The sequence below is a fragment of the Nilaparvata lugens genome, chromosome 4 (genome assembly GCF_014356525.2).
Source record: "Nilaparvata lugens isolate BPH chromosome 4, ASM1435652v1, whole genome shotgun sequence".
Lineage (NCBI taxonomy): Eukaryota > Metazoa > Arthropoda > Insecta > Hemiptera > Delphacidae > Nilaparvata > Nilaparvata lugens.
This window is the reverse complement of record NC_052507.1, coordinates 6,129,516-6,151,267: the sequence shown is the minus strand read 5'-3', so window position 1 is coordinate 6,151,267 and position 21,752 is coordinate 6,129,516. Positions and strand designations below refer to the sequence as shown.

The 21,752-nt window shown below is 33.8% G+C and overlaps 1 protein-coding gene across 2 annotated transcripts; it reads right to left on the bottom strand.

The window, feature by feature from the left end:
• Positions 1-1,333: 1,333 nt before the first annotated feature.
• Positions 1,334-20,813, bottom strand: LOC111046214 (phytanoyl-CoA dioxygenase). Of its 2 annotated transcripts, none has more exons than XM_022331711.2 (5): positions 20,309-20,813; positions 17,850-17,993; positions 13,558-13,822; positions 5,295-5,540; positions 1,334-2,541 (listed from the first exon to the last, which is right to left on the bottom strand). In XM_022331711.2, exons 1-5 carry the CDS (start codon positions 20,330-20,332, stop codon positions 2,375-2,377), a joined length of 846 nt encoding a protein of 281 aa, XP_022187403.1. In that variant the 5' UTR covers positions 20,333-20,813; the 3' UTR covers positions 1,334-2,374. The 2 variants fall into 2 exon arrangements, with proteins under 2 accessions (XP_022187403.1, XP_039281535.1); XM_039425601.1 differs by lacking the exon at positions 20,309-20,813 and adding an exon at positions 19,242-19,440.
• Between the last annotated feature and the right edge of the window lie 939 nt (positions 20,814-21,752).

The window sequence follows — 21,752 nt, the reverse complement described above, 5'->3', positions numbered from 1 at the left end:
GTCCAAATTTGTCCTTCTCCGAGATTTGTAGGAGTGCACTTTGCTCTCTCCGATGTAGCGTTGTGATGTTACTCCTCACATACAGAGTGGGGGAAAAGTCCGAGAACGGCTTCATATTTCATACACAAAGGTAATTTGATGGTGGGTGTAATTGGGGATCCTACTCAAATTGAAAATACTACTTTACTATGACCTCAAAAATCTGGTCCGCCATATATTGAATGCAATTCTATTTTTTTAAATAGGGAGGTGGTCATGCGATACATGATTTCGATACGAAATTTCAAGAAAAAATGAATGGTGGAAACCGCACATCGATATCTCAAACCGTTCAGAAGATATTCACATTATTAATCAATACCACTTATGTATTTCGTCATTTATGATATGCGCATGATATTGAACGGTGGTTTAAGATATCGATGTGCGGTTTCCACCATACATTTTATCTTGAAATTTCGTATCGAAATCATGTATCGTTTGACCACCTTCCTATAAAAAATAAAGTCGCATTCAATATGGCGGACCAGATTTTTGAAGTCATAGTAAAGTAGTATTTTAAATTTGAGTAGGATCCCCGATCACACCCACCATTAAATTACCTTTGTGTATGAGATATGAAGCCGTTCTCGGACTTTTTTCTCTCCTTTCTGCTTTGAATAGTATTGACAAATAATGTGAATATCTTCTGAACGGTTTGAGATATCGATGTGCGACTTCCACCATTCTTGAAATTTCGTATCGAAATCATGTATCGTGTTTCATGTATCATGTAATCATGTTTTGGGGGACCACAAAAACAAATCTTTAAATAATGTTTTTCATATTATTCAATAGTAAAAATAATGCCATTTTGGAATAAATAATACCGTAACATTTATTCCTTGAAGATGACATCTTGCAGGTATGTTCCTTTTCTACGCAAACATTCCTGTAGTCTCTTCATCACATTGTCCATGTTTTGACGTAACATTACAACTGGAATTTCAAATCGCTTCTCGAATCTTGGCTTTCAATTCTTCCGTTCCTGCAGAATTAAAAGCCAAGATTCGAGAAGAGATTTCAAATTCCAGTTATAATGTTACTTCAAACCATGCATGGACAATGTGATGAAGAGGCTACAGGAATGTTTGCGTAGAAAAGGAACATACCTGCAAGATGTCATCTTCAAAAAATAAATGTTACGGTATTATTTATTCTAAAATGGCATTATTTTTACTATTGAATGATATGAGAAACTTTATTTAAAGATTTGTTTCACTTGAAATTATTCAACTTTCAAAATTTACCGTTTCTCTGAAACACCCTGTAGTTACCAAATAATAACCAAATGTATAGAACATGGCTTTCTTTATTTGAGAACAAGAATACATTCTTAAAAAATATAAATAATCTGAATTAGTAACAATACAGATAATTAAATAATATTCTATCAAACATTTCAATTATATTGGCTCTTCTTATGAGTAATGATGAATCAACGTTTTTTATCATTTAATCATTATCAGTTTTTTATCATTTAATTATCAAAGTGTTAATCTCATTTCAATGACTTATCTCATTTAGGCGCGATAGCAAAGTGTTATGAATACATTTGGAGAGATATTGAAAAAAATATTGTTATTCTATCACACATATTGATGTAGATCACATCATGGGAAGCTCGTAAAAATTAGTATTCTTATAGTTATTGTAATTGGAGACTTATTGCAGATTAGCTACAACTTACAATGGATAATGATTGAATTTAAAACATTGACCAATAAAATATTCTTCAAAAAATGTAAGCAATACAATAGATTATGACATCAAAATACAGTATCCTATAACAAAATTTCAATTAGGCGTTGATCATAATAGATAATAAATTTTATAAAATTAAAAAATAATAGAAATACAGTAAAAGATCATCAACGAATAAAACAATCAGATCTATTGTAAATAATCATAAGGAAACTTAAGAACAACTAGAATATCATATTTAAAAGTTCAGATTGATTAACTTATAAAAGTTTTCCAAAGATATTTAATAAAATAATGCCCTCAATATAAAATCTAGATAATTTGTTGACTAGTGAAACTATTAAGGCTCATAATCACTTCTATATCGGTAACTTGAAAATGTACCAAAGTTTACAATATTTAGAATTTTCAGACTAAAAAATTCATGTATTCAACATAGTAGGCTTATATTGTTCAATTGAATACCGGTATAAAAAATGCTCGATTTAGAATAAAATTTTATGAAACCTGACAAATAAATTAACTAATATATTTGATCGAGTATTTGAGCAAAATCCAAGCAAATATAAAACATACTCTTATCTCTGTTTTTCTGCCTCTTTTAAATTGTGTTTTTGAGAGAGACAGAACATCAATTTCCGTACAGCATCATGAATCCCTTCTCGCTCTGCAGCCAGTTATCAGGCGAGTATTTGGACGACTGTTCGATTACATGAAATGAATAGGCGTGTCTCGATTTGGAAGATTTGTTGTGCTCGCTCTTATGTACTACTTGCCCATGAATTATAATGCAGTCACCTGAAAAACAATTGCAAAAACGATAAGCACACTGTAATATTTTGTCGAATACAGTAGTAACAGAAAGGAAGACGAATAATACCGGGTGATTCAAAAAAACTTTACAACTTTGAAAATTCATATAAATCTTATAAGACAAGGTACAGAGCAGGTTTTGGTGTTGTTTTAAAGGAAAACACTCCAAGTTTTGACTCGCGTAGTCCACTGGTGCCTGGTCGCGCCGCAAAAGCGCTAGCGGCAGTTACGTCAAAGATGGCTGCCTTCACTGGACCCGATCGTGCTAGCTGTGTGTTTTGGTTTGAAAAACGGCATAGTGTACCTTGATATGTTGCAAAAATTTTTGATACCACAAATCGATGAGGATGACCGAGAACGAAATGTTTTTTTTTTATGCAAGATGGCACACCACCCACCACACTATCTGACTGACGTCCGGGATTTTCTTAATGACCGCTTTCCAAATCAGTGGATTGGCCGTAATGCGCTAATTGCATGGCCCCCTCGTTTCCCAGACTAACACCGCTTGATTTTTTCTTGTGGGGTTTCACAAAAGATATGGTGTATGTACCTCTTTTTCCAGCCACTCTACCTGAACTTAGAGCAAGGATTTGCGCTGCTGTTGAGCAAGTTACACCTGAAATGCTAGTACGAGTCTGGGAAGAAATCGACTATTATCTGCAGAATAACCAACGGAAGTCACATAGAAAATTCTTATTTCAAGGTAAAAAACTTGAAGTGTTTTCCTTTAAAACAACACCAAAACCAGCTCTGTACCTTGTTAAATAAGATTTATATGAATTTTAAAAGTTGTTAAGTCCTTATTGAATTACCCGGTATAATTAATGTCTAATAAATGTGGATGTGACAATATAAAACTGTGATTTTTCTATTTTAATCATTAAATAATAAGATTACTCAAGTTTTGTTTGCCAAGTGTGATGAAGTCAACATTAGGTCGACGCTTGTGCGTGGAAGATTGTTACAAAGATGATGGCTTCCAAAAAATGTCCTATACACTTTCAACAAGATAAATTTTATTCATTTTTTAGAAAAAATACATCTATTCCTGCCACTCTATTCTAGAAAAATAGAATAGATAAAACATAGATGACATATTATGTCATAATTTTATCGATCTCTTACAAAAATTGAGTACTGTAGACGAAGGCTCCCCCATCTTCCATTTGAACCACAAAATAAGTGAGTTTTCTTCAGCAACCGATGTAATAAAATGAGCAAAGTTAAACCGCTGTAGTCGTTGAATGAATTACCAGCGAGCCTATCGAATATTAAGGGTCTAATTGAAAACTTGACAAACTGATATTTGGCATACTGAAATCTTGAAGAATTTAAAATAGGCCTTTGACCATCCTCGCTAAATCAAGCATCTATATGCAAAAATCCAATTTAATCAGACCAATTGAGACGTGATAATACTCCATTCGTAACTTTCCTATCACATACGTGTATAATCCAATTCTTTCCTTTGGAAGTGTCTCGATTAGACCAGGTTTCGTTTACACCAGGTCCTATTCTACAATGAAGCTGAAAACCTGTTCTAAACGCACACCTCGGCTAAACGAGACGGAATGCTTCGATTAACCCAGTAGTTCGATTACACCAGATGGTCTAAACGAAACCTGGACTAATCGAGACACAGGACCTGGTGTAATCGTACTACTAGGATTAATCGAAGCACTCCGTCTCGATTAACCCAGTAGTTCGATTACACTAGGTGGTCTGAACGAAACCTGGTCTAATCGAGACACAGGACCTGGTTTTTAAGAAAATTAATATATTGAAGAATGTATTAAATAAAATCAATCTTGTATGTAACATATAATATGTAATTGACATGTTGTGTGAGTTTTAATGAAGCTCACATATATACAACTAAGCGCCATGAATCAACAACACATAGGCTAAACAATATGAAATGCTTCGATTACACCAGTTCCTGTGTCTCGATTAGACCAGGTTTTGTTTAAACTACCTGGTGTAATCGAACACCTGGAGTAATCGTCATTATACGGGTGATTCAAAAAGCACTTTACAACTTTGAAAATTCATATAAATCTTATTAAACAAGGTACAGAGCTGGCTTTAATATTGTTTTGAAGGAAAACACTTCAAGTTTTTTTATTAACCTTAAACTAAAGATGTTCTATGTGACTTCCGTTGGTTATCTTGCAGAAATCCCATCGAAAGTCGGGAAAGACCAGTGGCTGGCAAAGGAGGTACTTACACCATATCTTTTATGAAATACCACTAGAAAAAATCAAGCGGTGTTGGCTCTGGGGAACGAGGGGGCCATGCAATTTGTGCATTATGGTCAATCCACTGATTTGGGAAGCTGTCATTAAGAAAATCTCGGACGTCAGTCAGATAGTGTGGTGGTGCGCCATCTTGCATAAGGAAAACATTTCGTTCTCGGTCATCCTCATCGATCTGTGGTATCAAAAACTTTTGCAACATATCAAGGTTTGCCGTTTTTCAAACCAAAACACACAGCTAGCACGCTCGGGTCCAGTGAAGGCAGCCATCTTGAACGTGACTGCCGCTAGCGCTTGTGCGGCGCGACCAGGCACTAGCGGACTACGCGAGTCAAAACTTGGAGTGTTTTCCTTTAAAACAACACCAAAACCAGCTCTGTACCTTGTTTAATAAGATTTATATGAATGTTCAAAGTTGTAAAGTCCTCTTTTAATCACTCGGTATTATAGATAATGGCTTATATGAATGAAACTAAATACCTTTCTTGACAGGCACCGCCTGAAAGCCGGAACTGGAGTAGATCTGCGCAGGTTTGTCGTAGATGAGGAGGTCGCTAGAGGCGGAGTCCGGGTTCCTGATGAAGCGGCGGTGAACCCCGTTGCTGTGCGACCCGGGTATGAAGGAGAGACAGCCGTTCTCCAGGGTGGCATCTTCCAGGGCTATCCAGAATCCCATCACTGTCATCGGCTCCGTGTGAAGATAGGATGCATCCTGGTGCGGAATCACTGAAACATTCAACAAAATAATGCTGCTTTTATAAATAAAAAATAGAAATCTAAAACTGCGTTTACACCAAATTTATTAACAAAATGTTTATTTCTCCGACCTTATAGATTCTAAAAGATTGATCAAACTTATCATACACATGATGCACAAATGTGTTTGTCAAGTGAGGAGTGTAGTTTCACTACGTTTCAAAACGTCCTATGTCCATTTTTTCAGATTGGAGATTATTATGCCTTAGCTATCTTTGTAAGCTTTCGAATGGAATACATGTTTAAGTTGCTTTCCATGACGAAACACTATATAATAACTTTGTTGAAGTTCTGACACTGTGTTACTAGTAAATATTTGAAAAAACACTTACTTTTGATTGGAGTCTTGAGGAATGCATTTCACTCCTGAAGAGGCTCATGAAGCTCCTCTTCAGGAGTGAAATGCATTCCTCAAGACTCCAATCAAAAGTAAGTGTTTTTTTTCAAATATTTACTAGTAACACAGTGTCAGAACTTCAACAAAGGAATACATGTGTTTACAAAGCAAAATGTCTTCTGAATAATATAAAATCTCACTTCCAAACATATGTTTGTAATCAAACTGTCTCTTGTCCAGTTCGAGATGGCGACCTCACTATACTCACAGATTGTCATTAGTTTTTGTTTCCAAATTAATGTCCTAAACCATATTTTCAACAACATGTTGACTAGGCAGTTCTGTTTCAAAATGTCCCTTGTCCATATTTTATATTAAAAATGTCCTATGTCCAACTTTTGGTTTCAAAATGTCCCATGTCCAAACTCATTTGCATGAATAAAAATAAACTATTGATTTAAAGACGATAATATTCTGCACGAATGATAATTTATTTATTTAATCATTCAGAATTACCCAACTTACAGAAAAGTACCACAGGCTTATAAGCCCAAAACGGTTCCAATTCTAATTTATACAACAGCCCAAATGTAGCTAGGTATGTATTTTGCAGTTGGAAAATTATCTACATATAAATAAAATGCCGCATCGCGCCTCCTCAGGAGTGCTTCCAGCTAAAGTTTGTCATGAGATGCATTAAACTATTTGGCGGTACGAAGTACGCCGGACCAGCTATAGTGAGGTCCACGTTATAATGGCAGAGTAGGAAGATAGGAGAAAAGGGTTGCCAGATCTCAGCCTTGCCACCCAAACAGCTGATACTGGTATATCTGATGATTTTAACTGTTCATTATTGTTGAAAATGGTTAATCAAATTTTATTAAATTTGTCAAGAGAATATATTTTTTAAAGATGTAATAATAAATTTTCATGATTGAGATTAAATATTTTGTCAATTTGTTGAATTTCTACATTGTTGATAAACGATGTGGCAACATCGCAATGCGTGAAAGAGATAGCGCCATCTGTTTTGTTGAACGATAGACAAGGATATAGTGAGGTCCATGTTATAATGGCAGTGTGTGATTTGCAATGGTGTTGCTATCCTTGTCTATCATTCAACAAAGCAGATGGCGCTATCTCTTTCACCCTTTGCGATGTTGCCACATCGTTTATCAACAATGTAGAAATTTAACAAATTGACAAAATATTTAATCTCAATCATGAAAATATATTATTACATCCTTAAAAAATATATTTTCTTGACAATAAAATATGATTAACTATTTTCAACAATAATGAACAGTTAAATTCATCAGATATACCAGTATCAGCTGTTTGGGTGGCAAGGCTGAGATCTGGCAACCCTTTTCTCCTATCTTCCTACACTGCCATTATAACGTGGACCTCACTATAGTCAATTATATTTTATCAACCAAGAAATTATGTTTTCAATAACTTCATAATGAATTTTCATTCATTAAAACACTCTCAGTCAACCACATACAATAACATACATAAACTACTCCTATCATCAGATTTCATCACAGAATGAATACAATATCATCTTTCAAAATATTCACAATTATGCATCTTGTCATCATTCCAAGTCGAAATGAAGTTAATGATTCACCGGAAATAATCTATTTGTAGAAATGACATAATTAACGAGAATGCAGTTTATTTTCAACAAATTTGTAATTGTTGAAAGTTCAAGGAAGTTCTGTTATTCATCGTAAATAATCTCTGAGGTCCACGTTATAAAGGCAGTGTTTGATTAGCAATGGTATTAATATCCTTGTCTATCATTCAACAAAGCGGATAGCGCTATCTGTTTCTCTCTTTGCTCTGTTGCCAGATCGTCTTTCAACAATGTAGAATTAGTAATTAATTAACAAAATATTTCATCTTAAGTATGAAAATTCATTATGAAATTATTGAAAATATAATTTATTGCTTAATAAAATATAATTGATTATTTTAAACGAGAATGAACAGTTAATATTACGTCAATAACCCTGTATCAGCTACCGTCTATAGAAGGCATTGGCTTGGCACTCTAAGGCCCGGTTGCACAACAGCCGGTTAAATTTTTACCGCGATTAATTTCATGAGAACCAATCAGAGAGGGCGTTTTTGAAAAGACGACTTCTCTGATTGGTTCTCGTGGAATTAATCACGGTTAAAATTCAACCGGCTGTTGTGTAACCGGCACTAAGGCTGGATTGACTAAGACTCAAATGAACTTTGATTATATGAGTATTAAATTATTTAATAAGTTACCACTAGATGCTAGAAATGTTACCTTTAGAAAATTTAAATTTATTATGCTCAAGTTCCTGAAAGCCAAACCACTTTATTCACTTTAAGAATGGCATGATCTGAGTATGGAGATCCTTTCTTTTTCATGACTTATTTCACTGTTTAAATGTAATTTTAGGCTATGTCTATTTAAGTATTATTCATGTATAGAACTCATATATTTTGCGGAAGCTTATTGTTATGTGGGTTCAGACTTCATATTGATTCAAGTTTCAAGTTTTTATTGGGCCAGTTGAACATAGAAATTACATATAGCCAAGATATTTAATCTCAATCATGAAAATATATTATTACATCCTTAAAAAATATATTTTCTTGACAATAAAATATGATTAACTATTTTCAACAATAATGAACAGTTAAATTCATCAGATATACCAGTATCAGCTGTTTGGGTGGCAAGGCTGAGATCTGGCAACCCTTTTCTCCTATCTTCCTACACTGCCATTATAACGTGGACCTCACTATAGTCAATTATATTTTATCAACCAAGAAATTATGTTTTCAATAACTTCATAATGAATTTTCATTCATTAAAACACTCTCAGTCAACCACATACAATAACATACATAAACTACTCCTATCATCAGATTTCATCACAGAATGAATACAATATCATCTTTCAAAATATTCACAATTATGCATCTTGTCATCATTCCAAGTCGAAATGAAGTTAATGATTCACCGGAAATAATCTATTTGTAGAAATGACATAATTAACGAGAATGCAGTTTATTTTCAACAAATTTGTAATTGTTGAAAGTTCAAGGAAGTTCTGTTATTCATCGTAAATAATCTCTGAGGTCCACGTTATAAAGGCAGTGTTTGATTAGCAATGGTATTAATATCCTTGTCTATCATTCAACAAAGCGGATAGCGCTATCTGTTTCTCTCTTTGCTCTGTTGCCAGATCGTCTTTCAACAATGTAGAATTAGTAATTAATTAACAAAATATTTCATCTTAAGTATGAAAATTCATTATGAAATTATTGAAAATATAATTTATTGCTTAATAAAATATAATTGATTATTTTAAACGAGAATGAACAGTTAATATTACGTCAATAACCCTGTATCAGCTACCGTCTATAGAAGGCATTGGCTTGGCACTCTAAGGCCCGGTTGCACAACAGCCGGTTAAATTTTTACCGCGATTAATTTCATGAGAACCAATCAGAGAGGGCGTTTTTGAAAAGACGACTTCTCTGATTGGTTCTCGTGGAATTAATCACGGTTAAAATTCAACCGGCTGTTGTGTAACCGGCACTAAGGCTGGATTGACTAAGACTCAAATGAACTTTGATTATATGAGTATTAAATTATTTAATAAGTTACCACTAGATGCTAGAAATGTTACCTTTAGAAAATTTAAATTTATTATGCTCAAGTTCCTGAAAGCCAAACCACTTTATTCACTTTAAGAATGGCATGATCTGAGTATGGAGATCCTTTCTTTTTCATGACTTATTTCACTGTTTAAATGTAATTTTAGGCTATGTCTATTTAAGTATTATTCATGTATAGAACTCATATATTTTGCGGAAGCTTATTGTTATGTGGGTTCAGACTTCATATTGATTCAAGTTTCAAGTTTTTATTGGGCCAGTTGAACATAGAAATTACATATAGCCAAGATTTGTGTGAATTGCTTTATTCTGTATTTATCAGTGTGACAATAAATTGTATGTATTTTGCTTCTTGATGACTATTAGTCCAGGCAATGAATGCTCAAAAAAGGGTATAGAGGGAAAAGTTTGGAAGACAATTTTTGACCCCGCGGTTCCGTTTGGGGTAGTGAGGAGGTAAACATATCAAAAGTCCCCACCCCTATCCCTTGTGCTAAGGGGGTGGGGGTGATTCAAAGATATCATTTTTTGGTTTCTCGCATATAACTCGAAAACTATGCATTTTACAGACATGACTATTCTATAAGAAATTAAAGCTTACATAATTTCCTATAATATTGATATAACAACTTTTTCTATATCTTTATTCTATAGCGGAGATATCCGCTCTAAAAGATGTTAAATTTTTGAAAAAAAAACACATTTCCCTCAATTTTTCACTATTTTTGCTCTTATAACTTTTTGAATATCGATGGGAAAAATCCCATGTCTGTCATGTCTGTAAAATGCATAGTTTTCAAGTTATATGCGAGAAACCAAAAAATGGTACCTTTGAACCACCCCCACCCCCTTAGCACAAGGGGTAGGGGTGGGGACTTTTGATATGTTTACCTCCTCACTACCCTAAACAGAACTGTGGGGTAAAAATTGTCTTCAAAACTTTTCCCTCTATAACACTTCGTTAACTGGGCTATATGTCTATTGCACTATGTGTTTAATGACAATAAAGAATTATATTCTATTCATTGAGAAGACAGAGGTTCGGCAACGTTGTTCTCCTATCTTTCTCCACTGCCATTATATAAAAGGATATATCATTATTCAATGAGAATTATTTTAATGAGAATAAAACTCAGTTTTTGCAGATTTGTAATTGTTGTAAATTCAAGGAATTTCTGTAATTCAACGTAAATAACTTTCATTAAATGATATAATAAATTATTCAATGAGAATATATCTAAGTTTTTGCAGATTTGAAATTGTTGAAAGTTCAAGGAAGTACTTTATTGGATGAGTTCAAGTTCTTGGAATGTTGTGTTCTATTCAACAAAATAGTTTTAAAAATAATATTTTGGCACGAGCACACCTAGGTACCATTTCAAATTGACACAGATTGTGACATCTTACTGAGTCGAAATGTTGAAATAAATCGATAGGATAGGAATGAGAAAGAGTGTATAGTTCCTAAGTAATAAAAAACTGTTTATAACGTTGATGGAAAGATACATTTTCAAGATGTTCGATGTTTTTGGACGGGTAGTATTATAAATAGTCAACTGTCTACTAACGTTGATGGAAAGAAACATTTTCAAGATGTTCGATGTTTTTGAACGGGTAGTATTATAGTCCACTAGACAGCTGATTTATGATGAATAATTCTATAGTCTGATTTTTACGGTAATATTGGCGTATGAAGGAGGCTCCTTTTTCCTTTTATATTAGGTATCCTTGAAATGAAAAATTTCCAAAAACCTTGTATATACGTCGACGCGCAATTTAAAAAGGAACATACCTGTCAAATTTCATGAAAATCTATTACCGCGTTTCACCGTAAATGCGCAACATAAAAACATATAAACATTCAAACATTAAGAGAAATGCCAAACCGTCGACTTGAATCTTAGACCTCACTTCGCTCGATCAATAAAATAACTAGTACCCTTCAATAGATATATTTTTAATTAAATATTACAAAAATACTGGTTATTGTCTATAATTGAACACTCAAGAAGCCCCATTAAAATACTTTGTGCCGGTTAAATTTTAATAGTAAAATTAATTCCACGAGAACCAGAGAAGCCGTCTTATCAAAAGGATCTTCTCTGATTGGTTCTCATGAAATTAACCACGGTTAAAATTTAACGGCTTTTGTGCAACCGGACCATTATCAGAAAATGTACTGTACAGGTATATCCTTGTTCCATGATTTTGATGATGTACTTATTGTATCAATCAATAAAGAATAAAGAGCTGTATATCCAATTATACTAGTAGTTCTGTGAACAGTAGACCTCGCGCTCAGTAAGTTACATTGACCTGTTGTTATGTTTTCTCAAAAATTAATAAATAATTTATCAATTTAAAATGTCTGGAAAATATCCTAAATAAACATAGAGCTTTCTGTCCTATCGTACCGTGACGTGTCGTCCCGGAATGTGAGTGTGAGCGCTGCTATCAGATCTGGCTGCAACTGTCTACAACGTTGATGGAAAGATACATTTTCAAGATGTTCGATGTTTTTGAACGGGTAGTATTATAAATAGTCAACTGTCTACTAACGTTGATGGAAAGAAACATTTTCAAGATGTTCGATGTTTTTGAACGGGTAGTATTATAGTCCACTAGACAGCTGATTTATGATGAATAATTCTATAGTCTGATTTTTACGGTAATATTGGCGTATGAAGGAGGCTCCTTTTTCCTTTTATATTAGGTATCCTTGAAATGAAAAATTTCCAAAAACCTTGTATATACGTCGACGCGCAATTTAAAAAGGAACATACCTGTCAAATTTCATGAAAATCTATTACCGCGTTTCACCGTAAATGCGCAACATAAAAACATATAAACATTCAAACATTAAGAGAAATGCCAAACCGTCGACTTGAATCTTAGACCTCACTTCGCTCGATCAATAAAATAACTAGTACCCTTCAATAGATATATTTTTAATTAAATATTACAAAAATACTGGTTATTGTCTATAATTGAACACTCAAGAAGCCCCATTAAAATACTTTGTGCCGGTTAAATTTTAATAGTAAAATTAATTCCACGAGAACCAGAGAAGCCGTCTTATCAAAAGGATCTTCTCTGATTGGTTCTCATGAAATTAACCACGGTTAAAATTTAACGGCTTTTGTGCAACCGGACCATTATCAGAAAATGTACTGTACAGGTATATCCTTGTTCCATGATTTTGGATAGTACACTTTAATTTAATTACACAATTTAACACTATCAATTCTATAGAGTTACCACAATATTACAAAGATGTTCTACACGCAAAAAATAAAATAAAACTCATCATCAATGGGTACTGAATTTTCAACCAAATAAAATAACTATAGTGAGATTTACGTTGTAATGACAGTGGAGAAAGATAGAACACCGTAGCCGATTCTCTGCCTTGTCACTTCCCCTTCATAGAGGATGGCTGATACCTGTATATCTGAGCTAGAAAAAGATAGCCCTAACTGCATTGTCGAATTTTAGACAAGGATAGCAACACCAATGTTAATCAAATACTGTCATGAGTAACTCACTATAGATGAATAAACCAACAAATAAAATAACTATAGTGAGGTGCACGTTATAATGGCAGTGTTTGATTAGCAATGGTATTGCTATCCTAGTCTATTATTCAACAAAGCGAATAGTACTATCTGTTTCTCGCTTTGCTCTGTTACCAGATCGTCTTTTACCAGATCGTGCACCTCACTATAGTTATTTTATTTGTTGGTTTATTCATCTACATTGAGTTCCACATGACAGTATTTAATTAACATTGGTGTTGCTATCCTTGTCTAAAATTCGACAAAGCAGATAGCGCTAACTTTTTCTAGCTCAGATATACAGGTATCAGATACCGTCTAAAGAATGCATTGACAAGATAGAGGATAGGCAACGTTGTTCTCCTATCTTTCTCCACTGCCATTATAACGTGGACGTCACTATAGATTGGATGTAACAGATGATTACCAGCACTTCCGATGCCAGGATTTTTGAAGATGTACATGCTCTGAACGACAAGCGGTTCCTCCATTCCAAGCCGATAGCAAGTCTCCTTGACTTTGTCGGAGAATGTGACCTTGTAGAAGGATGGGTGCAGAATGTGCAGAGCATGCCCAATCTTGTTGAGCGACTTCTCTTGGGCCACTTTCAGTTCGCCATCTTCACCAATGGCGTCGTTCTCGAAGAAGAAACTAATCTTGTCGCCGCTGTCCACGAAATATTTGTCCTTACTCTGCAAATAGAAAGAATATTACAGTAAAAGTTTGGACAGTAATCTGTAAACAAGACAGCTAAGGATATGGCTGGTGAAGTCACGAAACTAAATTCTGTTATGAAAATATAAAGTGTTCTGAAAAAAGGTGCCCATAAGTCAGGGCGTGATTCCTCTACACCAATGGTCGCCAAACTTAAGAGCCTGTGAGCTAGAATAGCATTTATAAATGTTCTAGTGAGCTACCAAGGAGTATTAGACTGAAGAAAGTACGGTATGAAAAATGAAATTACACTTTTATTGCCTCTAAAGATACATTTTTAGTGTTGTAATCTACTCATAGCAAAAGTATAACAGAAGTTGAAATGTACATTTCAATGAGAGCGGTGGAACTCTTTTTGGTCATCAAGTATTTTCTTGATGTTTGGAGTGTAAGTTGTAGCCACCATTCTGAAGTAGTTGTCCAAATGTTCATCAGTCCAATATCGATTTTTTATGAATTTCATACCTACTTGAAAAAGATGCTTCGCACAAGTAAATAGAGCTGAACATGGCTTTCAACCTCAATGCAACTTGAATAATATTTGAATATTTTTTTCTTTGGGGACTTGAGGGCAAATATTTCCAGTTTAAGAAAGTGATCTGAGAGACAGATCATTTTGAAAATCTACAAATTTCATTTCTGAAGCCTGATCTCCACCAAAATTTTTTACAACACAAGCTGCAAAATATTCTGCATAAATCTCTACAAAAGAGAGTTGATGAATTGTACCCTATTTGATATGCTTTTAAAATCTTGAAATCGTTGATCAAACTGTTCTCTCAAATCTGAAAGAATCGTAACATATTCTTTGTTATTGCTGCGGTGCTGTGGAGGATTTTTCTAGTCATTGATTTTCTTCAGACTGAGAAAGTGTTTAAATTCAAACTGGACGACATTCTTTTGCACGAGCATTTCTGTGAGCTACCAAAAACTGCCTCACGAGCTACCGGTAGCTCGCGATCGACTGTTTGGCGACCACCGCTCTACACAGACAAACACAACCTTTAAAAAATAATCCTTAATTACATACAAAACGCATGAAAAATAGACACAATCTGTTAAGCTCTCTACAAAATATAATATTAAGGATTATTTTTTTAAATGTTGCGTTTGTCCATTATAGACTTATTTTACATCTTTCTCATCAAAATTAAATTTTCTACAAGTTTTGAGAGAAAATATTTTGTGTTTATTGTACATTCAACAACTTTCTAAAAGTTTTGAGAGAAAATATTTTGTGTTTATTGTACATTCAACAATATTTTCTACAAGTTTTGAGAGAAAATATTTTGTGTTTATTGTACATTCAACATAGTAGATCTGCTTCAAACCTTAAAGAAACTTGTTTTTCGGGACCAAGTTTGGCGTATTTCGTCACATATCTTAAAAATTACTGTAGCTACAGGTCTGGAAACGGTTTTATTCAATTTCTCACTTCATTTTACATGAAGTACGCTAAATTGTACATATTAATTAACAGGCAACAAATACCCGTAGGGCAGGGGAACTGAAATTCAGACAAAATCTTTCACCTTGTATAACTTGATAACTAACCATTTTCGGACCTATGTTAATAAGAACTTTTTTTCTTCTTTTGAAGTGAGGAATCACGCCCTTATGGGCACCTTTTTTTAGAACACCTTGTATAATAATAAAAAGTGGTTGATAATTTCTATGACGAGACCTGTGAGCGGTTGGAGGCCAACGGTTTCTCCATTTGTAGAGATTTGAGTGAAATATTTTTGTTTTTAATCAGTTTTTAAATATCAAAATTCAAAATTTTTAGTTTAGTCATTAGTTTTGAAGTGGAAATTGGACTTTTTGAAGTGAAAGTGAAATCTTAACCTTATTCTTTTTTGAAACTTTTATTTGTAAAAATTTGGGAGAAGACATTTTGTGTTTATTGTACATTCAACAATATTTTCTACAAGTTTTGAGAGAAAATATTTTGTGTTTATTGTACATTCAACATAGTAGATCTGCTTCAAACCTTAAAGAAACTTGTTTTTCGGGACCAAGTTTGGCGTATTTCGTCACATATCTTAAAAATTACTGTAGCTACAGGTCTGGAAACGGTTTTATTCAATTTCTCACTTCATTTTACATGAAGTACGCTAAATTGTACATATTAATTAACAGGCAACAAATACCCGTAGGGCAGGGGAACTGAAATTCAGACAAAATCTTTCACCTTGTATAACTTGATAACTAACCATTTTCGGACCTATGTTAATTAGAACTTTTTTTCTTCTTTTGAAGTGAGGAATCACGCCCTTATGGGCACCTTTTTTTAGAACACCTTGTATAATAATAAAAAGTGGTTGATAATTTCTATGACGAGACCTGTGAGCGGTTGGAGGCCAACGGTTTCTCCATTTGTAGAGATTTGAGTGAAATATTTTTGTTTTTAATCAGTTTTTAAATATCAAAATTCAAAATTTTTAGTTTAGTCATTAGTTTTGAAGTGGAAATTGGACTTTTTGAAGTGAAAGTGAAATCTTAACCTTATTCTTTTTTGAAACTTTTATTTGTAAAAATTTGGGAGAAGACAGTTCTAAGCCTGTTGTCTTCTCCCAATCATATTATATTTTTTTATAATTATGATCTGTAATTGCCAATGAAATAAAATAAAAATAAATAAAATGAGTGATAATAAGATCCAAACTCTTATCTGTGGCTTGAAGAATAGAGCTGACTCTCACCAGTCCATTGGAGTAATATCAACCAAGTTCCTAGGCGTCTACATAGACCAAAAGTTAACATGGGAGCCTCATTGTAGAAATCTCTTTGACAAGCTCTCAAAGTCTATTCACCTCATAAGATGTCTCAAGAGCCAACTGTCGAATGATTATTTGCATATGGCATATTTCAGTTTGTTCCACAGTCTTCTATCATATTCTCCAGAAAAAAGTTGTGAGGATAGTGGGGGTTCAGGGAAAATTGTAAACCGTTATTTGTTTCTATTGGTATATTAATGGTTTACAACCAATATATTTAAGTTGTTGCCCAGTATATACACGAAAATAAGACTAAAATGAGCACAAGATGTATGATTCATTCATATAACACCCGCCAAAAACAACAACTTGATACCCAACGTACACGATTAACCAAAGTCCCATCACGTCTTAGGAACAAAGGCCTAATATAGGTTGCCAGGGTCAATAAAAAATTACCCAGTCTCTTTGTTTAGCAAATCACTATTTGATCATCTGCGTGCAAACCCCTTTTATTCTTTAGAGGAGTTTTTCACACATTCTTTTTAATTAAGTGTGAAGTGTTAGGAATATTTTACTGACTTCGCTGATGCCTGTGAGGTCCGATAGCAAAAGAATTTAATCTATCTATCTATCCATCATCAATGTTAATCAAATACTACCATTATAACGTGGACTTCATTATGGTTAAATACAAAACGTGTGCTCCGATCTCGTTCGGAAAGTTTTTTATTTCAAGCTGAATATTATTAGGCCTATTGAATGAATGGATAATATGAAAAAAGAGGGAAGTGTTATATTAAAAGTTCATTTTAAGGATTGATAACAAACGTTGAACCAATTAGTATGTTGATTACACAGTAATAGATACGAATTAGTAGACTGACTTCTTTACTTTACTCTGAAATAATCATTCATAATTGTTTAGATAAGTGATTCCAAAGTTCATAATTGTTCTAATTTGTATATTTTTATCGGAAATGATATTTCAAGAAATCATTCACCTAATTTTACAGCTTCGACATAAATACTGCGAAATTGTTTGAAAAAAAAAAAATAGCTCCACCAATTATTTCGAGCCGATTATTAGACAATCATATTAACTACAAGTTAAATAAATTATTGAATTTAGACGTTTTGAATGGATGTATAATTAAATAATCTCAAAATTTATATTTGATATTGCTCAGGTTTATTGTTATTTTTTTTCCATTGTTATAAGAATGAATCAAAATATTTGGCATGTAAAATGAAACTACAAAAAGCATTGCAATTTGCAACAACTTACTTGATTCGATTGGGTCGAGTTGAAAATGCATTTTCGGCTTTCTTTTGGAACATTCATTGCCAACTCATCACCAGCGGTCTTCAATTCCTTCACCTCATCTTCATTCAGAAAGTTCTCGAGAACTATGAAACCGTCTCTCTGAAACTGATACATCAAAAAACTATTAGTAGAATAGCGGAAAATCTGTGAAGAAAATCCTGGTGTCCTAAAGACTCTAACTCCGCCTAAAATAGAAGTTTTTCATTTCATTTTAAAATCATAATTGAAATATCTGTCTTGGTTCGGTTTTAGACGAGTTGGCAGGGCACGGAGCTCTATGATTGGCTGATTATCAGCTTATTCCCGAACGCCAACCCAATCAGCCAATTGGAGAGTTTCCTGCCCTGCCGACTCGTATGAAAACGCCTGAAAAAACGCTTTGTGTGGCTTGCCCACATAATAGTAGTATGCAAGTTATTGTACAGAATAGACTCACACATCACACATTTATCCAAATCTTTTTTTTATCTGAGGATGATGCCCACATGATTCTAGCCTTGTGCGTGGGTAATGTGGCGGATTATAGTGAGAGATGACATTCATTGTAGGTCCATTGACCTACAGTTTTAGGTGGGTTCCGGACCACCGGGAAGCGATTATACCGGTTCAGCTCATGAATCATATTCAGAGGAGTTGGCTCAAAAGGTCACCCTTTCAACAGGGGTAGCAAGCGCATGATTCTTAATTTATCTAGCTTATCAGTGCGACCACTGAGTCAAACCGCTCCCTCATTAAGTCTAAAGCCCTTATAAATATATCCAATTAATTTCTGCTATGCTGGGCATAAAGAGAATGTCATTGGTTCATATAAGAGAGTAGATTTCCATTTCGTCAATGTGTGAACGCTATCTTAAAAAAACAATTAAAGTTTTTTCTGCCAGAAACTCGGCATGTGGGAAGTCAAATTACATGATGCATGGAAGTGATCTGAATTTTTCAAATTCGTCATTTTTTACAACCCGCAAGTGCTTGAAAAATAAGATGATCAAACGTCCATGCTTTACGCGGGATTCGAACCCACGACCAGGCAGCGCTAGCAGACTGAAGGTTGCATACCTAGTCCACTCGGCCTAGCTGTGTTGTTTTGTTCCAATAGCATTTATCAGTTTATGTTCACTTTTATTTCATTTATTTATTCAGAATCATACAGCTTCTAGAAAAGTACTAGAGGCCCAAAACTTTTATAAGCTAGATGGACATTTTTAGATTAAATTAAAATCTTTGAGGCATTAAATTTATAGATATTTTAAAATATATATATAGGTACATTTCAAGACTTTCACATTATTCAAAGTGTATAATGTAGAGTAGTAAGTAAAGATGCATTATTGTCAAAGAGCAAAAAATGATTACGGTAGTTGGGGAGAAGATTGGTTTGAACACAAATCATCTCTTAAAAACTGTAATAAATGATAATGTGTGGACAGCCGTTTTTTGTCTTGCTCTATCAATTTATGGTTTTATATTTTATAAAGTTGGATATTGAGGGGAGAGATTTTCTTCAAGTATGGTATTTATTGGGCGAAGATCTGCACTGAGTGGATACCGCGTGACTGTACCAGAGGAAGGGGACTTCCCGCTTATCGATGGAGGGACGGGATGGCACAGCGCGTGGGAGACATGTGGTTCACCATAGTCACATATAGAAAAAGATGGAAGAAGATAATAAGACAACAAATTATAACAAGCTGTATGTAAATAAATTTTGTAATTTTGCCAACTATTATTTACCTCGTATGAAAGGCTTTTGTTCTGTAAGGAATGTCAATAATGCTTATTTATCTATGGTATTTATTATTTATCTGCCATTACAATATAGATTAATAATTTTTTTAGCGCTCACTGGATTATTTTTCAAAGTATCTTGTATCAATTCTGCTTAAGATGGTAAATAAGCTACCAGTATGTTTATGTGTATATTAGATTGGATCCAGATTCAGTTTATTGCACGGTTTGATGTCAGTTCCTTGCATTTTGAGCTAAAAATAGAAAATTTGTTGAGAGATAGCTTCGTGCATCAACAGTTGAATCATTTCTGTATTTGTAGCACAGAATATTTTCGCAGTTCTCACGCATACCGAGACTCCCACTCATAATCTAATTTTGCCAAACTTGGAGAAGTTTACAGAGAATCGGTTTATATGAATATTTTAAACAAATATATCACATTTAAAAGTGTATTTAAAATACCAAGACCAACTTAATATTCTAGATGAATATAAAGAGATATTACAAATCCTTGATGAATAGAGTAAGATTAAAATTGAAATATCAGGGATTAAGTAATCAGTGTTCTCAGAAATATTCTACAAGTTTTCTTTATGTAATCATTGTTTTTCATCAATACTGATCAATTCATTAAGGTAGACCTAATCTAAAATTGAATAGATTAGAAGAGTCAATATTCAAGATATATTTACCTGAGTTTTCAAATCCTCCCTCATTTTGGACACAGTTGCAAACTATACCGGTAATATTCAAGATATAAGTAAGGTCCCAGCTATTGCACTAGCACGCTAGAAATCACAATAAGTTGATCAGAAATCTTGATTAATTTGCAAAAATAAATGTTTCTTCCAACATAGTTTATATTTTTCCTATCTGTAGCAACTTAGACTTGATGCCGACTCTTAAAAAGCTAATCTACACTACTGAGTAGGCGGCGAATGTGAGAGAAAATACGGGTCTCTGCGTGAGGTGGTAGAGTACGGTACCGTTTCAAGAGTATGAAAAGACAGATTACTTGTGTAGAAAAAAATCAAGTTTTTTAATTCATTTCTGATGATTTACATATTTTGAGGATTGCTTCAAAACAAAAATAAAGCTAAATGAACGGAATAAAATACGTGAGGTTTGTGATGCTAGATTGTAGTTGTAGCTGTCTGCTGTAGACGATTCTATTGCCCCATTGCCAACCTAAGGGAATTGACGGCGAAATATGGTCAGCTGGTTCCATTAAAAAGAACATACCGTAAGATGAGGTGAATAGCAACAGGCAGGTGAATAGCAACAAAACTGGGGAAAAACTTTCAATCCGTTCCTTTTTGCACATGCGTATCTAATATCAGTTCTTTTTATATTGAGAAGTCACTCTAGTATCTTGGCGCTATTTTCAAACAAGTTTTGCTATCCAGAGTGGCCAACATAAGGAATAAAAAAATAAACAAGGTGACTATGATTTTATATAAAAAAATTTATGCTCCAAAACTTCACATGTACCAAAAAAGTGTATGAAATATCAATATCAATGGAATTTTTCTTTTTAAACTGCATTTTTTACGCAAAAACACGTTTTTTAATCTTGAAAATATCTCAATTCTACAATTAATTATATTTTTTTCTCTGATACAACCTCTTTGGAATCGTCGAATGGGGTGAATAGCAACAGCAACTTTTGAACAACAGTGCCAATTTAGGTTATGTTGTCAACCGATTCCGTCTGCTTTCATTTAGTATTTCGACAACTGTTTACTATTTTATTCATGTTATTTTAAAATCAAATTGTGATAGTTGGAGTTTTTAAAATGCCCCGAGTGTATAAACCTGTTCCTGGAACGAAACTGTGCAAAAAATATGATGAAAATGTGATGTTAGCTGCAATCAAAGACATTGAGCAAGGCAAAAGCTGCAGAGAAGTGGGGAAAAAATTTAATTTGGACCATACTGTGTTGTATAAATATCATAAAAAATTTAAAAATAAAGAAACAATTAAACCAAAAGGAGGGCAAACAGTGCTGAGTGCTGCAGAAGAAGAGACAATTGTTGAACATTTTACTTTTTCTATTTCATCTTATCCCATATTAACAATTTTTTCATGTTTAGTATTAGGTAGCCTATTATGAATGAACATTTTACATTTAATCA

Bases quoted from the DNA above. Each gene is read 5' to 3' on its own strand.
- LOC111046214 (XM_022331711.2), bottom strand. From the start codon at position 20,332: ATGAGGGAGGATTTGAAAACTCAG. The intron at 13,823-17,849 runs GTAAGTTGTTGC...TTCTATTTGCAG, and splicing joins ACTCGACCCAATCGAATCAA to AGTAAGGACAAATATTTCGT. The intron at 2,542-5,294 runs GTATTTAGTTTC...ATTGTTTTTCAG, and splicing joins GGCGGTGCCTGTCAAGAAAG to GTGACTGCATTATAATTCAT.